Here is a 21,471-nt window from a genome sequence, read left to right as displayed (position 1 = left end):
ACCCCTCGTGTCCCTACAGCAGCAGGACAGAGCCAGAGCACACGTCACGAGGGGTCAAACCTGGGCCTTTGAGTCTGTCTCCGATGCTCCCAGGCCTCTCCTCTGGCCAGTTTGTCCTTTTCTCTCCCCTGGTGACTGTTTTGTCTTGTCCTTGCGTTCCTGAAAGTGGGTTCAAGTCCCCCTGTAGTTATACTGGTGGGCAGACAGATTGTTTCCCTCTGTCCGTCCACAGGGTCTCAGGTTAGAGTCCCAGACATTGTTTTGTGTTCTGTTTGTGTACCTGTTTCCACACAAAGAGATGGACTTACTGACACCCTGGCTACTTGCTAGGCTACTCTCTTCAACACTAAAAAAATTCAATATTGGTTTTCTTTTGCAATGTGGTCTGGCCCCAATATTCTCTTGGGGATCAAAAAGAATGGTAACGATGGCCCTAGCTGGTTTGGCTCAGAGGATAGAGCATCAGCCTGCAGACTGAAGGGTCCCAGGTTTGATTCCCGTTGAGAGCACGTGCCCAGGTTGTGGGCTTGATCCCCAGTGGGGAATTGTGGGAGGCCTGGTCAATGATTCTCTCATCAGTGATGTTTTCCCTCTCTCTCTCTCTCTCTCTCTCTCTCTCTCTCTCTCTCTCTCTCTCCCTTCTTCTCTGAAATCAATAAAGATATATTTTAAAGAAATTTTTTTAAATGGTAACTATGAAGGGACGTCGTCCTGAGTGAGCGCTCGGCCCGCAGTGGAGTGACCCTGGCCAGTGGCGATCGCCCAGGTTCTCCTGAGCTGGCTGTGCCAGAGCCGGACCTGCGTGCTCCCCGCTGACCCTGCAGGCTGACCAACAGGGCTTTCATTTTACGGTGAGAAAATGAGGTAATTGATCCTGGAACTGTATCTGTTATTTGTTAAGTCTGTGTCTCAACCAGGCTGTAGACTTTTGTTTTTAACTTGAAACTGGTTTTAGATTTGATCTAAAGCTGGCAAATGAAACCTGAAAGTATTGACTGTTTGGGGTGGGGGTGTGAATGCAGGTAGGCATATAAGTGAAATATGTTGTTTGTTTCTGTTATTTGTTTTAAATGGTTTGACTTTTACGCTTCTTGGTGAGCACAGCACACTCCTTTGTGAGAGCCTTCTGACCCTGAGCTCTCTCCCTGGCGTCCCTGGAGCAAGTTCCCAGGGGCCTGGGGATTTCACACACTCCTGGGGGGCGGGGGGCGGGGGGGGGGGGGCTTTCATGGGACATGGCAGACAGCTGGCCATGGGAGCCTGTGGGGGTCGCCTCTGTCAGTGCCTGAGAGGAATCCACATGGCAAAGGGTCAGAGTTCAACCCACACCTCCCTGGGTTCTGTTACCACCTCATTAACATGTTTGTCCTTTAATGACAGTCATTGTTGAGTCTGATGCTTTTGCAAATATATTTCATCTCCAGGAAGATACATGGAGAGGACTCTGGCTTATTTTAAAATTCAGGTTTCTAAGAATTTTTGGATCAGATCTTTACACTGGATGCGGATTTATAGAACGCTAGGGAACACTGGCAGGTGACCAAATAAACAAGAATTAACTCTTTGGGGCTGAATGAACTGAAAATGATTGTAATTTTTATAACTTTTTGTTGGAAATATTGATGTTTAACCTTTTTGCTTTCCGGGTATAAGAAAGCTTGTTTTCTCTTAAACTACCTATGACTTACAACAGTTTGGTAAATTATATCTCTGTAGATAATAGTGAAACATTTATATTTTTCTCTCTACCTAATCCCACAGAAGTTTGGAAATTCTGAATGAGTATCATTATTTTCATGGGAATATGGCTACTGGCATAAATCCTATAGGAATCTGTTCTCTTTATAATGGGACACAATTGGAAAGTTTGAAGAGGCGTTGACTGGAATGTCATGTTTAAAAGAGACACACATAGACTCTGGATCTCTGGTTCGATTCCCGGTCGGGACCACATGCCGGGGTTGTGTCTCGATCCCTAGTGGGGGGCGTGCAGGAGGCAGCCTATCAATGATTCTCATCATTACTGTTTCTATCTCTCTGTCCCCCCCCTTCCCCGCTGAAGTCAATGGAAATGTTTCTTTTTTAAAGGAGTATACCCTGAACACCAGCACTCAGTCAGAACACAGTGCTGCTGTGTCGGCTGCTGAGAGGACGCCGGAGCTGAGATAAATGGTGTTAACACTGAGGACCTGCCCAACATAAAGCTCTTGGTATTTTGAAAACATTTGTTCATTTGGTTGCAAGCAACCAATCAAAACTGAAAAATAAATGCAAAATCTTGCTTAAAAAAAGAGGGGGAAAAAAAGCACAACCCAAATCAAATCCAGGAATCCATTCATGGTGACCTGCCTTCACTTACCTGGCTTTCCCCTCTGTGCCCCGATGGTCCTTCTACTCCCACTGGTATTTGGGCCTGGTCTCTTTAACCTTCTCGTAGTTTGTCTCCTCCAGATGGCAACAGTTCCATGTTCATGAAGCTGATGGTCATGCCAGGCTGCCAGCCCATCCCGGACAAGGAAGACCCGAGCCCTTGCTGCTCTTCAAATGAGACGGCGAGAGAATTGTATTCCTCCCTCACTCAGCAGGAAGCAGTCACCAGAGACCTCTGACCCTAATCCCTTCAGAATAAGGAGGATAAAACCTCCCGGGGGAAATGAGGCAGGATAAGGACTTGGGCCCAGGAATGAAAAAATACCAGATGGCCAGGAAGACAAGTTAAAACCAGGTGGCCAGACGACGTCGAAACCACATCTGGGGCATGCTCAGTTGATCAAGGTTTGTCCGCTATGTAACCTTCCAGCAGTGGCGATAATGAGCAATGCTACCATCTTGCCCGCACAGCACAGGCCGGAGATAGTTGCCAAGCAACCCAAAAGAAGGAGGAAGTAACCCCACCCTGACACGTTAAATTCCACCCCCTGAACCCTTCCCAAGCCGCCTTTCCCAGCAAACCCATCTTTGTTTTTGCACAAGCCCGCTTTGTCCCCAGCTTATAAAAGCGGCCAAACAGAGCCAGCCATGAAGCCAGCTCCGTACTGCTTCCCTTGTGCTCAAGTGTAAGCTTAATAAACTCTGTCTGGAAATTTCTCTGGGGTTTCCTCTCGATTTCTATCTTGGGGAACCCCCAAACCCCAATACCATTAGCACTATGAGGATCACCTTTCTCTGCTTCTGTTCACTCCCCTCTGAAATGGGAATGGCACCTACATGCTCTACTGACTCCACCAGGGCACTGAACCCAAATGCGATGATAAAGGAGAGCTGCCACAGGGAAGGCGCAGGAGCTGGAGGCCGAGGCAGGCCACCGGCACCCGCATGGTGCATGCGCAGTAGCGGGTCTGTGCAAGCAGACCAGGTGAGGATCAGGAGTTCCCCTGCTCAGCTTAGTCGTGGGGAAGGGGAGCCAGCAAGCAGGAAGCATGCAGAAGCAGCACGGAAGTTTGCAGAGGTGGCAGCTGAAAAAGGAACAAGCTAAGCATTTTCCCCGGTTGTGAAACAAGTCAGGTTCCTTTAACAAGGCACGGGCAGCTGTGATTAAGATCCTGCGTTTGCCTGTTTTGCCATGGTCTTTTTTTTTTTTTTCTTCCCCCAAGTGTTCTTTCTTTGGCTGCTTATTCGAGGGCAATAGAAAGAGAACGTGGTATGTCTGTTTACTAAGCTTTATGACCTTGAACAAGTGACTTAACCCCCAAGTCTCAGGTATCCGGCCTGTAAAATGGGGACAAGAGCGCTCAGCTTGAAGTTACTGTGAGAATGAATTGACCTGAGCCCCATAAACTCTTTAGTACAGTCCCTGGCTGCTCCTTGCTGTGGATAGTGCAGGGCACAGCACAGCTCTGGCCCCGGTGTAAGTTACCAATACTGTTGGTAGGCTAGGGCAGGTATTACTGAAACCTTATAGCCAAGATTCCAGGACAGTCACCATTTCAAGGGCACTTTCCTGTTTTCCCTTGTCGCTGAGCACGTGTCCATTTTTGGCTGGGAAAACACGGTCACCGTGGCGGCACCTTGGTGGCTGCCTAGTTGTCCATCAGCCCCGAGAGTCTGGGCCCAGGCCCAGTGCTTCTCAGATCCCCAGATACGCAGCTGCGGGGCGGCAGGAGGAGCAAGATGGTCGGCAGGTGCTCAGGGTTCCTGGCAGGTGGGAGACCGAGGTCCTACCTCCCCCTCTCTCAGTCCCACAGGCCACCGCTGCACTGTCCCAGCTCTAAAAGGACAGAGAAAGTGAAATCCTTTGAGCTCAATGGTTCCCTGCTTTGGCTGCACATTAGAATCATAAAGAAAATTTAAAAATCTTCATGCCTGGCCCAGCCGGCGTGGCTCAGTGGTTGAGCGTCAACCTATGAACCAGGAGGTAAAGGCTCAATTTCTGGTCAGGGCACATGCCCAGATTGCGGGCTGGATCCCCGGGGGGGGGGGGGGGGGGGGCGGGGCGGGCATGCAGGATGCAGCTGATCAATGATTCTCTTCAATCTCTCTCTTTCCCTCTCCCTTCCTCTCTGAAATCCATAAAAAAAATTTATTTAAAAAAGGAAAGAAAAATCTTCATGTCTGGACTGCATTCCAGACCAATTAAATCAGTATTTTTTTTTTAAAAAAAAGCTCTTTATGTCAACTCCAATGCACACCAAAAGTTGAGAACCACTGTTCTGGATCAGGGCTTTTCAAACTTGCCATGTGACAATAACTCCTTATATTAGTGTAAAATACAGTTGCTCAGGCTCTGGAATTGGCATTATTACTGGAACTTATGGATCCTAAAGCACACCCTTTTAAAAACGTATAACATTTGAACATCTTTGAAATCAGATGATCTCCTTCCCATCGGTGGCGCCGGGGTTCTGAGGAAATACAAGCACTCAGGGGAGTCTCATCATTAGGCAGGTGCGAGGGAACGCCTAGGCCCTGGCCTCCCCGGCGGCACTTCCCTGTCCTTGAAATCACTTGCGATCCTGCCAAAAAGGGAGCTCTGAGAAGGTCTTGGGTAAGGCCTCAGTGTCTGCATTTCTTTTTTATTTTTAATGTATTTTTATTGATTACAGAGAGGGAGATGGAGAGAGAAACATCAATGATGAGAGAGAATCATTGATTGGCTGCCTCCTACATGCCTCCCACTGGGGATTGAGCTCATAACCCGGGCATGTGCCCTGACCGGGACTCGAACCCAACCTTGACCTCCTGGTTCATAGATCAAGGCTCAACCACTGAGCCACACCAGCCGGGCTGGAAAAAACATTCCTAATCTTCCCAAGGAAGGGCAGCTCCCCAAACAAAAAGCCCTCGCCAGGGCCGCCTGCAGTGATGGAAGATGGAGGGGTGTGCTTCGGTGCCTGAAACAAGACCCCAGAATCTCTGTGGAAGATACTTTTAGGGAGTCAGCCCCTGAAAAGGAGGGGCACCCGCACCCTGTTCTCGTGTTCGAACCCAGCAGGCTACCTCCCTGGTCACAGAAACACAGAGTCTTTGCCCTTTGCCATACTGAGCTCTTAATTGGCTTGGCCATCACAGCGCTGGATGTAAAGGCCGCAATCCCCAGCCTAAGCAGCTCTCCAGCTGGGGCAGGGACGAGACCTCCCTCCCCAGGCCCCTGCAGACCCGCCTCTCAGGCCTGCGGATCTAACACTCCACCCCAGTTTACTGCTCCCTTACCTTCCTCCTCCCAGACCCGGAGACCCCAGAGGAGAAGCCGCCAGAGGAGACAGGGGACGATGGGGAGCGGAGTCAGTGCTGAGGACAGACAGCTGGCCAAGCGGTCCAAGGAGCTAGAACGGAAGCTGCAGGAGGACGCAGACAAGGAGGCCAAGACCGTCAAGCTGCTGCTGCTGGGTGAGGCGGTGGGGAGATGAGCCGGGGAAGGACAAGGCCCGCTCCGTCCAGCTTAGCCGGAGTCCGGGCGGAGATGGGCTCCAGCCCACCCCACAGGCGGGAGGACAGGCAGGTCCCTGTCCCGCTCCCATTCCAGTCTCGGGCTGGGGGGTCAGGAGCTCTAGATGCAGGTGCCAAAGCTCCGCTGGGATGGTTCTGCTAGTCCTTGGACCAGGAGCAGAACCAGGGCCAGGATGGCCCCGCCCATCTCTGAACCTAACCCAACCCAACACCTCGGGGCTTGCGGACGGGGCCCCACACGCAGCCAGAGGACTCGGAGTCCAGGACTCCGGAGGATGGCGGACGTGCAAGGCCGGCCCTGTGTACCGTCGGTGTCATGTAGGCGCAGGGACGGGCCCACTTGCCGAGTCCCGGCTCCTTCTCGCTCTCGGTAAAAACAGCAGGAGCAGGCGCCCCAGGGGAGGCCGGGCCTTCAGCTGGAGGCTCGTACCCTGAGGAGCTCCTAAGCAGATGAGGGGTTTGGGCTGAAGAGAGACCAGCACCTGGGTGGTCAGGCAGACACTAGTCGCGGCTGTAAATAGAGCCAAGACAGTAGAGCTCGGCCACCTGGCTCAGGAAAACCACAGTGGCCGCCGGGCGGGTGGGGCCGTGCGGAGGGCAGCTGGGCAGGTGTGCAAGCCCAGGCCCAGGCCCCACCCTGCGGGCGTGTGGCCTGGCCCTGGGGACACCCTGGAGGGAGTGTCCCTGGGCCCCGAGGAGGGAGGCAGGGGAAGAGCATGGCCAGCTGGGATCTTTTAAGCCTAATCCGTTTCTTCCACCTTCAGGATAAGCCGCTCAGACTAGAGCAAGCAGCCCAGGCAGGGGGAGGCCGGAGGGCTGTGGGTGTCGATGGAGGGAGAGCGGAGCGTGAAGGAGGATATTAGGGCATTTTTGTCAATAAAGGAAACACCACGATGGAAAAAAACAGCATTTCAGTGAAGGGATCCAGCTCCCTCCAATCCTGCCGAGTTCTCGCTTCTGAGTCAAAGGGTCGGAGAGAAGGGGGTGTGGTCAAGGAATTCCCCGACTACCGACTACCCGGGTTCCAAGGAGGCTGCCCCCGCCCCGCCCATGGGGACATCTGGAAATGTCTGGTGGCACGTGTGGCTGTCACAACTGCCAGCATGGAGTGCCACTGACGGCCAGTGGGTGGTGGCCCAGAATCCTGCTGGACACTCTCAATGCGCGGGAGACCCCTCCCCAACCAAGAGGCCCCAGCCCAGACGCCCACCGTGCAGAGCGAGGACCCCGCTGTGCATGGCCTGAGCTCAGGCTGGCAGGCCCTCCTCCGCGTGCTGTGCCCTGTAGGGGGGAGGGGCGGACAGGGGTGGGGGTGGGGGGAGAGGCTGGTGCACATCTGGAGCAAGAGCACTTCTCCCGCAGGGGCCGGGGAGTCGGGGAAGAGCACCATCGTCAAGCAGATGAAGTGAGTGAGCGAAGCCCCAGAGGACGGGGTGGACGCGGGAGTGGCAGGGCCGGCAGAGGGGGGGAGGGGCGCCTGGGCCTTAGGAACCCTGATGACAAGAACAGAAGGGACCCACGCCCCTCTGCACCCCTTGCCTCTAACTCTCCACTCTGGAACAGAGATCAGGTTCTTATGAACCTTTAGAGCAGTGGTTCCAAGCCTTTCTGGCCACGCCCCACCTAATCATCTCTAAAACCCTGATGCCCCCCCCCCCTCCCGACAGAATTCTTTTTTTTCTTTTTAAATATATGTTTTTTATTGATTTTTCACAGAGAGGAAGGGAAAGAGAGAGTTAGAAACATCAATGAGAGAGAGAAACATCGATCAGCTGCCTCCTGCACACCCCCAACTGGGGATGTGACCGCAACCAAGGTACATGCCCTTGACCGGAATCGAACCTGGGACCCTTCAGTCCGCAGGCCGACACTCTATCCACTGAGCCAAACCGGTCAGGGCTAGAATTCTTACTATTCAAAAAGTGAATCCTAGCCACGTGGAGGAAGCCTAAAAGGCCATTCACTTGGTCTAAACAAGCTTCCAAAGAACATGACACCCGTGAAAGACAAAAATAAAAGAACAAAAGGACAGCTGAAGTACTGAGGAAGAAAGCCCTAAAAAATTGTTTAAAAAAATATGAAGTGATATGAAAAAATAGCAAAGTTTCAAAACATATAACAGAGAACTGAAATGCATAAATATATCACAATACTATATATACATATATTTTATATATTTTTATTGATTTTAGAGAGGGAGAGAGATAGAAACATCAATGATGAGAGAGAATCACTGATTGGCTGCCTCCTGCACGCCCCTTACTGGGGATCGAGCCCGCAACCCAGGCATATGCCCTTGACTAGAATCAAACCTGGGACCCTTCAGTCTGCAGGCTGACACTCTATCCACTGGGCCAAACCGGCCAGGGCACAATATATATATTTATATACTGTATATGAGGCCCCTAGAACCATAAGAAATGAAAAAAATGCACTGTGAATACCCCATTCTCGCATTGCCCCCCTGTGGGGCGTGTGCCCACACTGGGAAGCACTGCTGTAGAGCCCCCCAGATCCGCAGCCCCTAGGCCTGGTTGCTCAGGCCCCGCTGAGGGCTGGGCGCACTCCCGCAGGATCATTCACCAGGATGGCTACTCGCCGGAGGAATGCCTGGAGTACAAGTCCGTCATCTACGGCAACGTGCTGCAGTCCATCCTGGCCATCGTCCGCGCCATGTCCACCTTGGGCATCGACTATGCCCAGCTGAGCTGTGTGGTGGGTGCCCGACGGGATGGGGGTGAGCCTGGAGGGAGAGGGAGGCTAACAAGGAGCAGACCAGCGGCCAACAGGTTGGGAGGAACCACAGGTCCGAAAAGTTGGTGTAACTAGAATCCCACCTGCTGAGTTTCCAATCTTTTTAGTTCGGAAGGCGGGTGCACATCTGGAGAAGCATGCAATTCCTGCCTTTTTAAAAAATGTTTTTAATGATTTCAGAGGGTAAGGGAGAGAGAGAGAGAAACATCCATGATGAGAATGATTGATTGGCTGCCTCCTACAGGCCTCACACTGGGGATCGAGCCCACCACCCGGGCATGTGCCCTGACCGGGAATCGAACCGTGACCTCCTGGTTCCTAGGTCAATGCTCAACCTCTGAGCCCCGCCAGCTGGGCTGCACTCCCTACCTTTACCGTAAATGTTCTTTGCCTTACTTCACCATTTAAATAGCTCCTTGGGCTCCTCGCCCGGCCGTGGGACTGTGACAAGCTCGACCCCTTGTTCCAGGGTTGGCCTTTTCCTACACCTCACAAAGGTGACAGGCTGCTGCCTTCCCTCGTGCCCACCTCTCCGTCAGTCTGCCCTGCGAATGCGCGGTCTCCACGAAGCAGAGGGCACGTGCTGGGGCGCATGCTCTGGCCCAAGGGTGGAGGATGGAGACACCCAGAGGAAGCCCCTGGGCCCTCTGCCCTCTGCCGAGCACCCCAGGACTGGGTGCGTGGCCACCCTCTGCATCTCGGAAGCCCACTCAGAAATTAGTGTTTTCTTAGGTGGACTCTGCCCTGGACACTGCCTCCGGCTCAGGAGGCTTTGGGAGCGATGCAAAGTGCGGCCCTTCCAGCAGAACTCCCAGAGGCCTCCTGGGAAGCCAGGACTCCCTGTGGTTCTCAGCCAGGGTTCTGCCTTACAGGATGACGGGCGGCAGCTCAACAACCTGGCCGACTCCCTGGAGGAGGGCACCATGCCCCCCGAGCTGGTGGAGGTGATCAGGAGGCTGTGGCAGGACGGCGGGGTGCAGGCCTGCTTCGACAGAGCGGCGGAGTACCAGCTCAATGACTCGGCGGCCTAGTAAGGCTCGCTGGGGACGGGGCGGGATGAGGCGTCCGTCAGCTTCTAGGAGACATCACACTGGCCTGAAGTTCCAGGCACTGAAAGCTGGGAGACCCAGGGACTGAACTTGGCCTGTTGCCTGTTGGGCCTCAGTGGTATTTTACTTGTGCCTGGAACGGAATGCCTTTAGGTCAGGACATGGGCCACAGCTCCCACGCTCCCTACTGCTTAATTTATTTATTTATTACTGATTTCAGAGAGGAAGGCAGAGGGAGAGATAGAACATCAATGATGAGAGAGAAGCATGGATCGGCTGCCTCCTGCACGCCCCACACTGGGGATCAAACCCCCAACCTGGGCATGTGTCCTGACCAGGAATCAAACCGTGATTTCCTGGTTCACAGGTCAACACTCAACTACTGAGCCACGCCAGCCAGGTTCAAATGAGAATGTAAACATGGAATTCCTGGCATACAGTAGGAACTGATGTTAACTTTCCTTCTCTCTTTCTCTCGGTCCCTTCACTTCACATCTGCCTTCCTCCTGCCACCACCTTCTTTTCTGAACTTTTAAAAAAATGGTAACTGGCAAACATATACAAAAGTAGAATAATACATCACCAGGCTTTCACTGTTATCAACTCATGGCCACTCTTATTTCATTTTATCTTCATCCCCCCACTGGATTATACTGAAGTAAATCCCAGATATCCTATCATTTCATCCTAAACATTTCATTATGTATCTCTAAAAATAAGGGCTCTTTTTAAAAATAAATCACAACATAATCACTACAACTAAATATTTAAAATTCCTTAATGTCATCAAGTAGTCACGTCAGTGTTCATTCGTTTCCCCAATATGTCAACGGTTCCAACTCGATTCAGGATATAAATGTTGCAGTGACTCGCGTCTCATGTGTGCCAGTTTCCTAACCCGCTCCTATGTTTTTGATGGGACTCCTGGCACCTTTAAAACCACCAAACCTCATTCGAGAGTCTAGAAAACCCTTTAGCCAGGGGAAATGCATGGAAGTTACCTGACGTGACTTCAATGGGGCGGAACCTCTGCCTCAAACGGACGTGGCCCCCAGCCCACGCCACACTGTCTCTTGTGAGGAGACCCAAGGACCTGAAGGGCTTTAACAGTCTGGATTCTAGTCCTGGTTCTACCGCCAAGTTAGTTGTATGCCTTTGGGTAAGGTTCTTGACCTTTCTTGGCCTTCGCTGTGAAAATTTAATGTCACCGATGCCAACCACTGCTCTCTAGCTACCTGAACCAATTAGACCGGATTGCGGCTCCCGACTACCTCCCCAATGAGCAAGACGTGCTACGATCCAGAGTCAAAACCACAGGCATCATCGAGACCAAGTTTTCCGTCAAAGACTTGAACTTCAGGTGAGAACGTGGTACCCTGAAAGCACCTCTGACATCAGAGGGCACGGTGTGCGTCCTGACCTTCACTAAAGCCCACCTGAATCAGTGCCCTGCCCTGTCCCTCTCACTGCCACCTGCTGCCTCCCTGGGGGTGGACACCAGACCTGGGGCCATCCCCGCACATGCCTGGAGGACAGCTTTCCACCCTCAGGATGTTCGATGTGGGAGGGCAGAGGTCGGAGAGGAAGAAGTGGATCCACTGCTTTGAGGGAGTCACGTGCATCATTTTCTGTGCGGCCCTCAGCGCCTACGACATGGTGCTGGTGGAAGATGATGAGGTGGTGAGTGGTTTCCTAGCCCCTGCTCCAGGTTCTCTCCTGTCTCCTTAGATCACGTTCCATCCGGGCACCCTAGATACCTTCTGGCGAAACGTCTCACAGGGCCGCTCATTTCCCAAGACCTCTTCAAGTCTACGAGGTCGGACAGGGTTTTGCAGGAGTCTTAGCAATGACAAAAGGCTGCACGTTACGTTTGTCTTCTTTCTCATTAGATGAAAGGATGGAGCCAAGTTAGCTAAGAGCATCCTTCAAGACCCCAGTGGCCTGCTCCCCAAGACCAGGCTGGCCCGGTTCCCTCTGGGCTCTGCAGACACACAGCCCCCGTTCTCCTCGCCCAAAGTGGCGCTCAGAGAAGGAAGTGGCAGAAGTGCTTGTGGTGTGGCACCGGGCTCTCCCGCCCTCACCGTTCGGCACCATTTACATTCCTGCCCAAACTGAGACCCGGGACCCCATCACAGAAGCCCATCAAAACCATCCTGGAGCCGAAACCGGTTTGGCTCAGTGGATAGAGCGTCGGCCTGCGGTCTGAAGGGTCCCAGGTTCGATTCTGGTCAAGGGCATGTACCTGGGTTGCAGGCACATCCCTAGTAGGAGATGTGCAGGAGGCAGCTGATCAATGTTTCTGACTCTATCTCTCTCCCTTCCTCTCTGTAAAAAATCAATAAAATATATTAAAAAACAAAAAAAACCCAAAAACCCATCCTAGAGACGCAAATGGGCACATGCTAACAAGGGCCCAGTCTCAACCCTGGGTCAGTAGCGCGTGCGGATGTCACAATCCTTAAGTGTGCCCTGGCTCCCAAAGACCTGCGTGACATTCATGGCCTTCACGATCACGGGCACGTTCCATACATGACCTCATTTAACCTGTGTAATAACCCTACGAGATAGGGAGACAGACCCAGAAAAGCGCGATGATCCTCCCCGTCACACGGCCAGGATAGGAAGAGCAGGAGGAAGCCAGAGTCTGTTGGCTGTTCTAGAGAGAGAAGCTGTTCCCTATCTTGCTTTTGGCATTTGGCACTCGTGTCTCCCAGAGCAGGGGGCAAACACCCATCCCCTAAGCCCAGCCTGGTGTCTCTGCTGTCTTTCCTCCCCTAGAATCGTATGCATGAGTCCCTGCACCTGTTCAACAGCATCTGCAACCACAAGTTCTTCGCGGCCACGTCCATTGTCCTCTTCCTCAACAAGAAGGACCTCTTTGAGGAAAAAATCAGGAAGGTGCATCTCAGCATTTGCTTCCCAGAGTATGATGGTAAGTGTCAGGGCTGGGGACCAGGTAAGGCTTTCTTAGTGATGACTGGTGGTGCCATTCCCCACAGCAAGGAGACAGGCAGGAACTTGTCTCTGAGGAGCACGCGGTAACCCCCCTGCCTGTGCCAAGTTGATGACTCCTTCTCCCTTAGCTCTCCTTCCTCTCGGGAGCTCTGTGATGTCCAAGTGACACTTGGCTGTCTCAGCTGAGAAACCTGGGCATCCAGTTCCAGGTTGTTCAAGTTTATTTTTACTGCTTTGAGAGAGGAAGGGAGAGGGAGGGAGAGTTAGAAACACCAATGACGAGAAAGAATCGTCGCCCTAGCTGGTTAGCTCAGTGGATAGAGCTAGGTTTACATTCAGGTGTCTCTGGAACAGAGCAGATGTCAGATGCAGGAGAGCCACCGACTGCCTATTCCAACAGAATCTACCAGAAACCAAGGGTGGAGACATAGGCAGCTCTCACCTCGATTTCTTTGCTCAACTCAAGCGAGAAACACTGGAGTGCAGTACAGGAGGGGCCTTCCCTTCAAAACAGCGTTTGTTTTGACTTGTAACGCTTTGAGGGTCAAGTCAGTCACCTAAAAAGTAAGTGAGCAACTAAGGGTTAATTTATCCCATTTCTTCACTATTTTTCTGGAAAACCAGGGAACAACTCTTATGAGGATGCAGGGAATTATATCAAGAGCCAGTTCCTTGACCTCAACATGCGAAAAGATGTCAAAGAAATCTACAGTCACATGACCTGCGCTACGGACACGCAAAACGTCAAATTTGTCTTTGACGCAGTTACAGATATTATCATCAAAGAAAACCTCAAGGACTGCGGGCTCTTCTAATCTCCATCACTTCCCACGTGTATCTTCCACGAACAGGCTTGGAATCTGGGTGATTTTGAGCAGAAAATGTCCGGTCACGACACCGTGAGATGGGGAATGAATGCGTGCTCCCTTGGCGGTGAGGTATACATGGCTGGACGGTCTCTCTTACATTCTTTTCAAAGCAGCGTAGCCAGTGAGTTTAAAGAGCCCGAGGCCAGGAGCCAGAAGACCCAGGCTCCAGGACCGGTTCTGCAACTCACGGCAAAACTTAAACATTTCATTTCTCAGGCCTCGAGTCCCTCACCTGTAAAGTGAAGGGAACTCCTCTACTACTTCACGGGGCTCTTCTGATGATCACAAACCTAACTGCAGGGAAGGCACAGAAAGGCTCTGTGGTTAGAGTCACAGAAAGAAATCCTATGTAAACGCTGCCATTTATGACAATCAATACCAGGTTTTTTGATGAACTAGCCCAAGCAAAACAGCAAAAATCAATTAAAAACAAAACCTTGATAACCCTACCACCCCTTTTTACTAACAGACCTCCCTCTATGTGCCTTAGCTCAGACATCCAGATCACTGAATAGAGGTGTTAGTTTTGAAGGCACATATAGAAGAACAATCATTTTATTAAGCAGACTACCCCTCTGCCCCCCAAAAAACCGAGTTCCCTTTATCTATAGGTAACTGTTTCTCAGCTATACAGGATACTTTCTAAGTAAGTTTGGAGTATTAATGATTTTATTGCTGCTACTCCTCTACCATAGAATCTAGAACAAGTGAGCAATCCTAAAATTCTCATTTCAACTGCTATTTGTTTCATAATAAAAAAGGCAGCGAGCCGAACCGGTTTGCCTCAGTGGATAGAACGTCGGCCTGCGGACTCAGGGGTCCCAGGTTCAATTCCGGTCAAGGGCATGTACCTTGGTTGTGGGCACATCCCCACTGGGGGGCATGCAGGAGGCAGCTGATCGATCTCTCTCATCGATGTTTCTGGCTCTCTGTCCCTCTCCCTTCTTCTCTGTAAAAAAAATCAATAAACTATATTAAAAGAAAAAAAAAAAAAGGCAGCGGATCTTGCTTTAGACAATAAACATCTTTGCAGTTGGGTGGGTCCCTGTAACGTCTGGCTGGAAACATCTTCCCAAACAGACCACTAAGCAAATTATTCCTCTGAACGCCTTCGAGGGGAGACGCAGCTTGCATTTATCTTGACAGGAGCGGTGAAGGGTGGATTTAGCATTTTTACAGCTACCAGTGAGGAAGGCTCTTGGCAGCAAGATTTAGTATCTCGAAGAACGTGTCAATTAAAATGAAAATACACTCTTTGCCAGAAGCACACATTCACACCGAGGCTGCTACCAGCAGTGTTGATACTAGGGAACCATATGAGCTTGAAACACACTGAAGACGACACTGCAGCTGCTAAAATTGGATTCATTCACTAGTCTGAATCCTTGAAAAGAAACCAACTTGGGAGAATGAAGGAAAACTACTCTGTCTACTGCCACTTACAAACTTAAGCCAAAAAAAGGGCTTTTGTCGGGAGTGGCACATGTAGAGCAGCCTGATTGCTCTACGTGCGGAATCGACATCGAGAGATTTCGGACGCATAATTTTTTGGTACTTGGGCAGCTGGTGATCGTTGGTCCTGGCGCCCGCAAAAAAAACCACACTCACAAAAAAAACTTAAGCCAAAGCCTGGCCGGCGTGGCTCAGTGGCTGAGCGTCCATCTATGAACCTGGAGGTCAAGGTTTGATTCCAGGTCAGAGCACATGCCCAGGTGCAGGCTCGATCCCCGACACTGGCAGCCAATCAAAGATTCTCATCATTGATGTTTCTCTCTCTCTCTCTCTCTCTCTCTCTCTCTCTCTCTCTCTCTCCCCCAAATCAACAAAAAAGTATTTTTTAAAAAGGAAACAAACCGAAACTCAAGTTAAAGAAAAAATCTGGGTAAGACTTCTTGTATCCAAGAGCTGTTCAGGGACTTTTCTAAATGGCTTGCTCCAACCATGACTTACCTGTTTGCTTTAATTCTACATACAGGGGTTCTGAAGTTTTTGTTGTGGTTTTTGGGTTTTTGATTTTTTGTACTAGAGGCCCAATGCATGAAATTTGTGCAAGGGGCTCGGCCCTTGCAGCTCGGCTGCCTCGCGGCCCTGCCCACTGGTTGTTCCAGAAGGTCGGCCCACCGTCCAGTCTAATTAGCATATTAGCTCTTTATTATATAGGATATGGATCCCTCTGGCAGTCTAATGAGTCCTATGGGCCCTTCTCAGGATATTTAAATGGCATTAAGTTCGGAGATTTACAAAGGAAGCCAACACACTGAGTACAGGTCTGTCTTTGCAGCTCCAAAGCACGGGGTTAGAATCCTCGCTGCAGCTGTGACCTGTCACACAGGCCTCCCATGCAAATATATCCCACTTAATCCACTTCCCCCCAATCATACCACATTGTGGAATTTTTTAAAAAAAAGGTTTTTTACTGATTTTTTTGAAAGAGTGAGTGAGACAGAAACATCACTGTGAGAGCAAAACATCCATCAGCCGCCTCCTGCACGCTCCCCGCACTGGGGACTGAGCCTGCAACCCTGGCACGTATCCTGACCAAGAATCAACTGACAACCTTTTGGTGCCCTCTGGTCATGAAAAAGTAAGCAATGGTGTGAACAGAAAATAAAACAAAGACCTTTCATTGAACATCAACCTGCAACAAGGAGGTCATGGTTCAATTCCCGGTCAGGGCACATGCCTGGGTGCAGGAGGCAGCTGATCGATGATTCTCTCTCATCATTGATGTTTCTATCTTTCTCTCCCTCTCCCTTCCTCTCTGAAATCAATAAAAATATATTTTAAACTAACACACACAAAAACAGGCCTTTCACCTGCTCCGCATATAGTTGAACTTCATTTCAGGTCTTTAAAATGAATATGGGACATTGAGATGCTGAGACAAGATGAGCAGCTACGGACTCTGCAGTGTAGTCTTGAGTATCACGAATATTTACAAAGCACCTTTAAATGTCATTTCTATGTGATGAGAACCTTGGAACATCAGAGTTGGGAGATACAACTAAGCCCACTTTTAGTTCACAGAATAGGGATATAAGACCAAAAGATTTCATAGCTGGCTGGAAACGGGGGAAAAACAGAATCCAGCACACAGAACAACTCTCCAGCCTCCTAAGATTCTGGGGCCTCAGGACCTTCATCCTACATGAGCAAGAATGAACAACTAGAACAGGCAATTTCTTGTGATTTGTTATGTCTCCTGGGGGAATCTCTCATACATGGGATATGGGTACACAACGGAGGATAACAGAAGTTAGGAGACAGAAAAATCCAATTGTACAAAATTTAATATTCCAGCTCTCAAACCTCACAGCTTAGTGAATGCTCGCACACTGAGATGGTGTGTCCCAGCTGTGTCCTTGCTAATTGTTTTATGATCGCTGCTACCTTGCTGGTTCCCACGAGACTTCAGCAAACATCAGCACCGGGCGCACAGCCTTTACTACTGGACCCTCCCTCCCTCCCCTTACCCACCCTGTCCCCGGCGCCTCAGAAAAGACCTTCACTCCAGTTCAGGCTAGCTGCGCTCTTCATCCATGAACGGTAGGTTCATGGCATTACATTTACAGTTAGCTCTGTCACAGGATTTTATTTTTAGTGTGGTGTGTGAATCTTTCCATTTCCAACGCATAAATAAATGCAGTGAAATGAATGTTTACAAGTCCCAGTTTCTTGTTTTGTCTTAATTTTGTGTAAAAACTAGATACTCTAAGTCATGTACAAAAAGTGCTTCTTACTGGCAAATAAAAAGTAGCCTGGCCAAGGAATGTCCCCATCTTCATCGTGCCTCTCTGCTACCTACTCCTGTGTGACATTCCTCACTACCTTATTCCTGAGAAGACAGGCCTGACCCAGGCTTGACGCAGAACCAGGAAAACTGCCCTGTCCTGCCTGGACTTGTTCAGAAGTACGTGTTCCTCAGTAGAAGTAACTCATAAAAGGTTATGAGAAAATTGCAGGTGTGTGTGGGGTGGGGGTGGGGGCAGGGGGTTAAAACCTAAACAAAGGCACCGAACAAAGATCCTGACCATCCTGGAAGGCAGTCCCTCAGGGCCTTGAATCTTCCTTTACTTCCCAGTAGCTCAGACAGCAAGATCACAGCTGGCTTTCTCTTGTGTGGGGATGGCCATGAAGCCACGCCGAGAGCTGTGATTGGTCAAGATCACCTCTCTCACTTTACTGTGAAGCCTGGAGAAGAGTACTGGGAAACTGAGACAACTCTGTTGTTAAAGTCGGTACCACACCCAGCCGGTGTGGTTCAGTGGTGGACATCGACCCAGGAACCAAGAGGTCATAGTTTGATTCCCGTTAGGGCACATGCCCGGGTTAGCTTGATCCCCAGTAGGGGGCATACAAGAGGCAGCTGATCCATGATGTTTCTCTCTCATCGATATTTCTATCTCTCTTCCTCTCCCTTCTCTCTAAAAGTCAATAAAAACATTAAAAAAAAAAAACCCAACTAAGTCACATCAGTATCACATCTAAAAAGTTTCACAAGTGATAAGAGGGAAGGGAGTAAGTGCTGTTTTAGGTTTTATAAATGAGCAGAGGACTCACTGTGATTTTTTGAGCATCTGGAAGGGAAAAATCAACCAAAGGCAGGGTTTAACTGGAATGAGACTAACTTTAGCTTCTACGTGACTGCCAGCCCGCAAGGAGCTCCGCAACAGGAAACTCCAGAGCTGTGCTGAGCAGATAGATAAGCAGATGGAGTGCTTAGCCAGGCCAGGCAACCAGTGTCCACAGCAAGTCACAGTCACCACAAGGAGAGCCATGGCAAGGATGGACGGACACAATTAAGGTGAGCAAAAGAATTGGAAGAACCTGCGATTATTTTTAAATACTCTAAAATACGCATGTAATAAAACCAATAGATAGAAGAAGAAATAAATAAGACAAGAGAGCAGTTTTTAAAAATGTGGTCCATCTATTCTTAGAATGCAGCACTTTGTGAAAAAGAACAATCCATTAGTGGAAATAATAAAACAATACACTGAACTACACTTAGAAATCTAACTGTCCAAAATAAAAATGGCATCTCAAGATCCACTTACAAAGCCTGTAAATGTCTTCGGAATTTTCATGCCAGGAGGTGAAATCTGTTGCAAGGCTGAATTAATAAGGTAGAGGAGACTGGCCGGGAAGCAGAATGCTTCCTCTTTATATAGAGTCTAAGGTTTAATCAGGCGAGAAAGATATGACTGGCAACAAAAAGAAGCTACTACTGCAGTCCTTCCTGCTACGGTCTAGTAAATACTGTTCTTTATTTATTACAATTTAATTCTCTTAGATGTGCTGATTTCTTGGATGGTCCAGAGCCTGGCAACCTGAATTGTGAAACATGATCTATCACAACTTCCAGCATTCTTCACCGCCAGACACAGGCAACTTTTTGTTTCTTTAATTACAAATATCAAATCTTTTCTCCAGGCTAGTAGATAGGATGTTTCATCCCTACATTCTAGCTATAAGAAAAAAATCTTGTATTTCAAGATACAATAGTGATCTGCAAGCCCGGTGATCAGAATAACCCTTTTAAAGTTATGGATTGCCAGCCAGCTGGCCAGGAGTCAATCTCTGAGATGGATCCAGGTGATTTGGGCTTAAGGCATATTTGAAAACCACTGACTTCAACTGTGTCCCTGTGTCTGCCAAGGAATGTACATTCAGGTAAGTTATTTGGGATGGGGGAGGGGGTGGGGGTTGATCTTCATGTAAACACAGAACATGTGTAAATGGTGTGAGAGGCAGAAAAGTGGAGAACTACTACTTTTCACTAACAGAAGGACTAAAAATGAACACAGACATATTCAAATGAAAATACAAAATGCATTTCAAAGTATAATGAACTTTTTGGGGTTATCTGTTATTATGGGCTATCAACAACACCATCCCATCAGCCCAGACTATAGAAACACTACAGTTAAAATAACACTGGAGCAATTCTCATTTCCAGATGATTCTATTTACAAAATACAATAAGGAAAAGATATATTCAAAACAAACAAGAACTATCATCCCTATTTACATTGTGGGCATAAGTCAATCACCAATTAAAGCTGATAATTTTCTTTCTTTTAGGTCGTTTTCACAACACTAAAATAAAATTGTTAGATAACACAGTTCACCATCCACATAGTAATACTTTTCCAAAAAGAATAAGAAAGAAAAACAACAACAAAAACTACCAATAAAGGCACTGAACTACTGTGGCTTACTTTTGGAACCAGCTTCGATGACCACCAAACCTTTTTTTTTTCTTTTTAAACTAGTGAAAGATCACATCAAAAGATGAAACAGAATCCAATCCTAAAAGATTGGACCCCAAAAGGCACTGCTTAAACCAGTGACATGGACTGCTCAAAATGCATTCTCTTCATCTGCCCCTGCAATGGACCGTTCACTATTTAATGACATTTGCTGTACATTGTACAAAAGGACCTGCAGGCAGAGGCAACTACAGTTCCCCGCACGACCAAAATGTCAATCTGGGAAATGGACTGTGACGGCCTGTCACTTACACAGACGGGACATAAGCCCCTCAGGCTGGCCAGGATTCAACAACACCATTACACCAAAAGACTAGCCTTCAGGGAACCTCCTTACCTAAACCCACTCAGACAAAGGCCAAAGCACACTCAGCAGGGGCAAAAAGAAACAAAAGAAAATACTTCCAGAAAGGACTAGTGACAAACAGGAACAGACCTGGACTCTTTACTCATCATTTTAATACTGCTGCCGCTGTAACAGATTAAAATCTGTACACATGACAGCGTGGAAAAAGGTCCCCAAATGCAATGGTTTCGGCAAAAGAACGTCCTAAGGATTATTACAATTAACATTGCTACAATAAAAACAATGGCAAACGGCTTTGGCACCACATTTACAAAGTAAAAGCATGCACTGTTCATACACTTTAGATGTTTCCCAACAGAAAAAAAGGCCATAGGAGATGAAAAACAAGGGGCATCGTTGACAAAACTCCCTTTGACCGAGACAGACAAGCAAGGATCAGAGCGGTCAATTTAGTAGGGACGCAGCAGCAAAGTCACTGGTTCTGTTTAAAATTTAGCAATTAAAAAAAAAAGATAAAATTTAGCAATTTGCATTTGATTGGCAGCTACCCTGGGTATGTCTGTATCCAAGAAGTTGACTTTATCATACTACAGAAGCATTTATTTAGTAATTTGGTAATCAGCATAAACCCGGTAAACCCTCACCCTAAGCTTAAAAAAAAAAAAAGAGCTAGACAGAACTCTCCACTGTAATTACCATTTAGAAATCATTATGGTACTTTCAACAGAATAGTAACACACATTTCATCCAAAAAAGCTGTAGTTATAGTCCCGATAACTGAAGAATTACACAATTACAGAAATATTATATTCTGACCATACCAAGAGTTAAAAAACAAAGAGTTCCTACTAAGAGGAATATTTTCAAGATGATCTGCTCATATCTTGTGCATAGTTAAGACTGTGTGTGTTTTAATAAAGATTCTTTTGCAAACAAAGAAATAAAATTTTGTATTCTTGATGGGGGAAAAAAACCTTAAAAAATAAACTGATGGTCTGTTAACAAGGGAAAAAAAAGCTACATATTGAAGTTCTGGAATGCAGCACCTCAGCTTCACATCTGCTCTAACATCTGAGATTTTGAAATCCAAGTGATGTCTTGATTCATACTTTACGGCTGTCCAATTCCATGTTTGACTTGAGCATCTCGTGTCAATTAAGAGTCCCTACTACAGAAGATTGTGCTAAAGAGCGCCAGAGTTCTGCATGCTGCCGCCTTCCCTGGTCCCGGTCATGCTCGCTGCTGCCAAGGAGACAGCAGGAGAGATCTGGTCTCAACACTCCACATGTAATAACTGGAAAAGAAGAACATTCTCCATTAGAGAACGTGTACTGAGTCGAGAGACATGGCCGCCGCGCTGGGAACCACTGCCCCAAGTT

At 48.6% G+C, this 21,471-nt stretch overlaps 2 protein-coding genes across 4 annotated transcripts in view; one reads left to right on the top strand and one right to left on the bottom strand.

Moving 5' to 3' along the window:
* Positions 1-2,162: 2,162 nt before the first annotated feature.
* On the top strand, positions 2,163-13,927 carry GNAT2 (G protein subunit alpha transducin 2). 3 transcript variants are annotated; one of them, XM_081113335.1, is made up of 9 exons: positions 2,163-2,775; positions 5,664-5,826; positions 7,249-7,291; positions 8,460-8,601; positions 9,513-9,670; positions 10,921-11,049; positions 11,240-11,369; positions 12,468-12,621; positions 13,269-13,927. In XM_081113335.1, the coding sequence occupies exons 2-9, from the start codon at positions 5,709-5,711 to the stop codon at positions 13,457-13,459; spliced, it is 1,065 nt and encodes a 354-aa protein (XP_080969461.1). In that variant the 5' UTR covers positions 2,163-2,775; positions 5,664-5,708; the 3' UTR covers positions 13,460-13,927. The 3 variants fall into 3 exon arrangements, with proteins under 3 accessions (XP_080969461.1, XP_080969459.1, XP_080969460.1); XM_081113333.1 differs by lacking the exons at positions 2,163-2,775; positions 5,664-5,826 and having other exon boundaries at positions 6,613-7,291; XM_081113334.1 differs by lacking the exons at positions 2,163-2,775; positions 5,664-5,826; positions 7,249-7,291; positions 8,460-8,601 and having other exon boundaries at positions 8,813-9,670.
* Positions 13,928-19,344: 5,417 nt separating this feature from the next.
* The window catches only part of GNAI3 (G protein subunit alpha i3), a 38,970-nt gene continuing 36,843 nt past the window's right edge, over positions 19,345-21,471 (bottom strand). The window contains exon 9 of the mRNA XM_081112139.1: positions 19,345-21,386. The gene's annotated coding sequence lies outside the window, so the exon portion shown is untranslated. The remainder of the gene's footprint in view (positions 21,387-21,471) is intronic.

The sequence above is a fragment of the Myotis nattereri genome, assembly GCF_964212035.1.
Source record: "Myotis nattereri genome assembly, chromosome: 18".
Taxonomy (NCBI): domain Eukaryota; kingdom Metazoa; phylum Chordata; class Mammalia; order Chiroptera; family Vespertilionidae; genus Myotis; species Myotis nattereri.
This window is presented reverse-complemented; position numbering and strand designations above follow the sequence as displayed.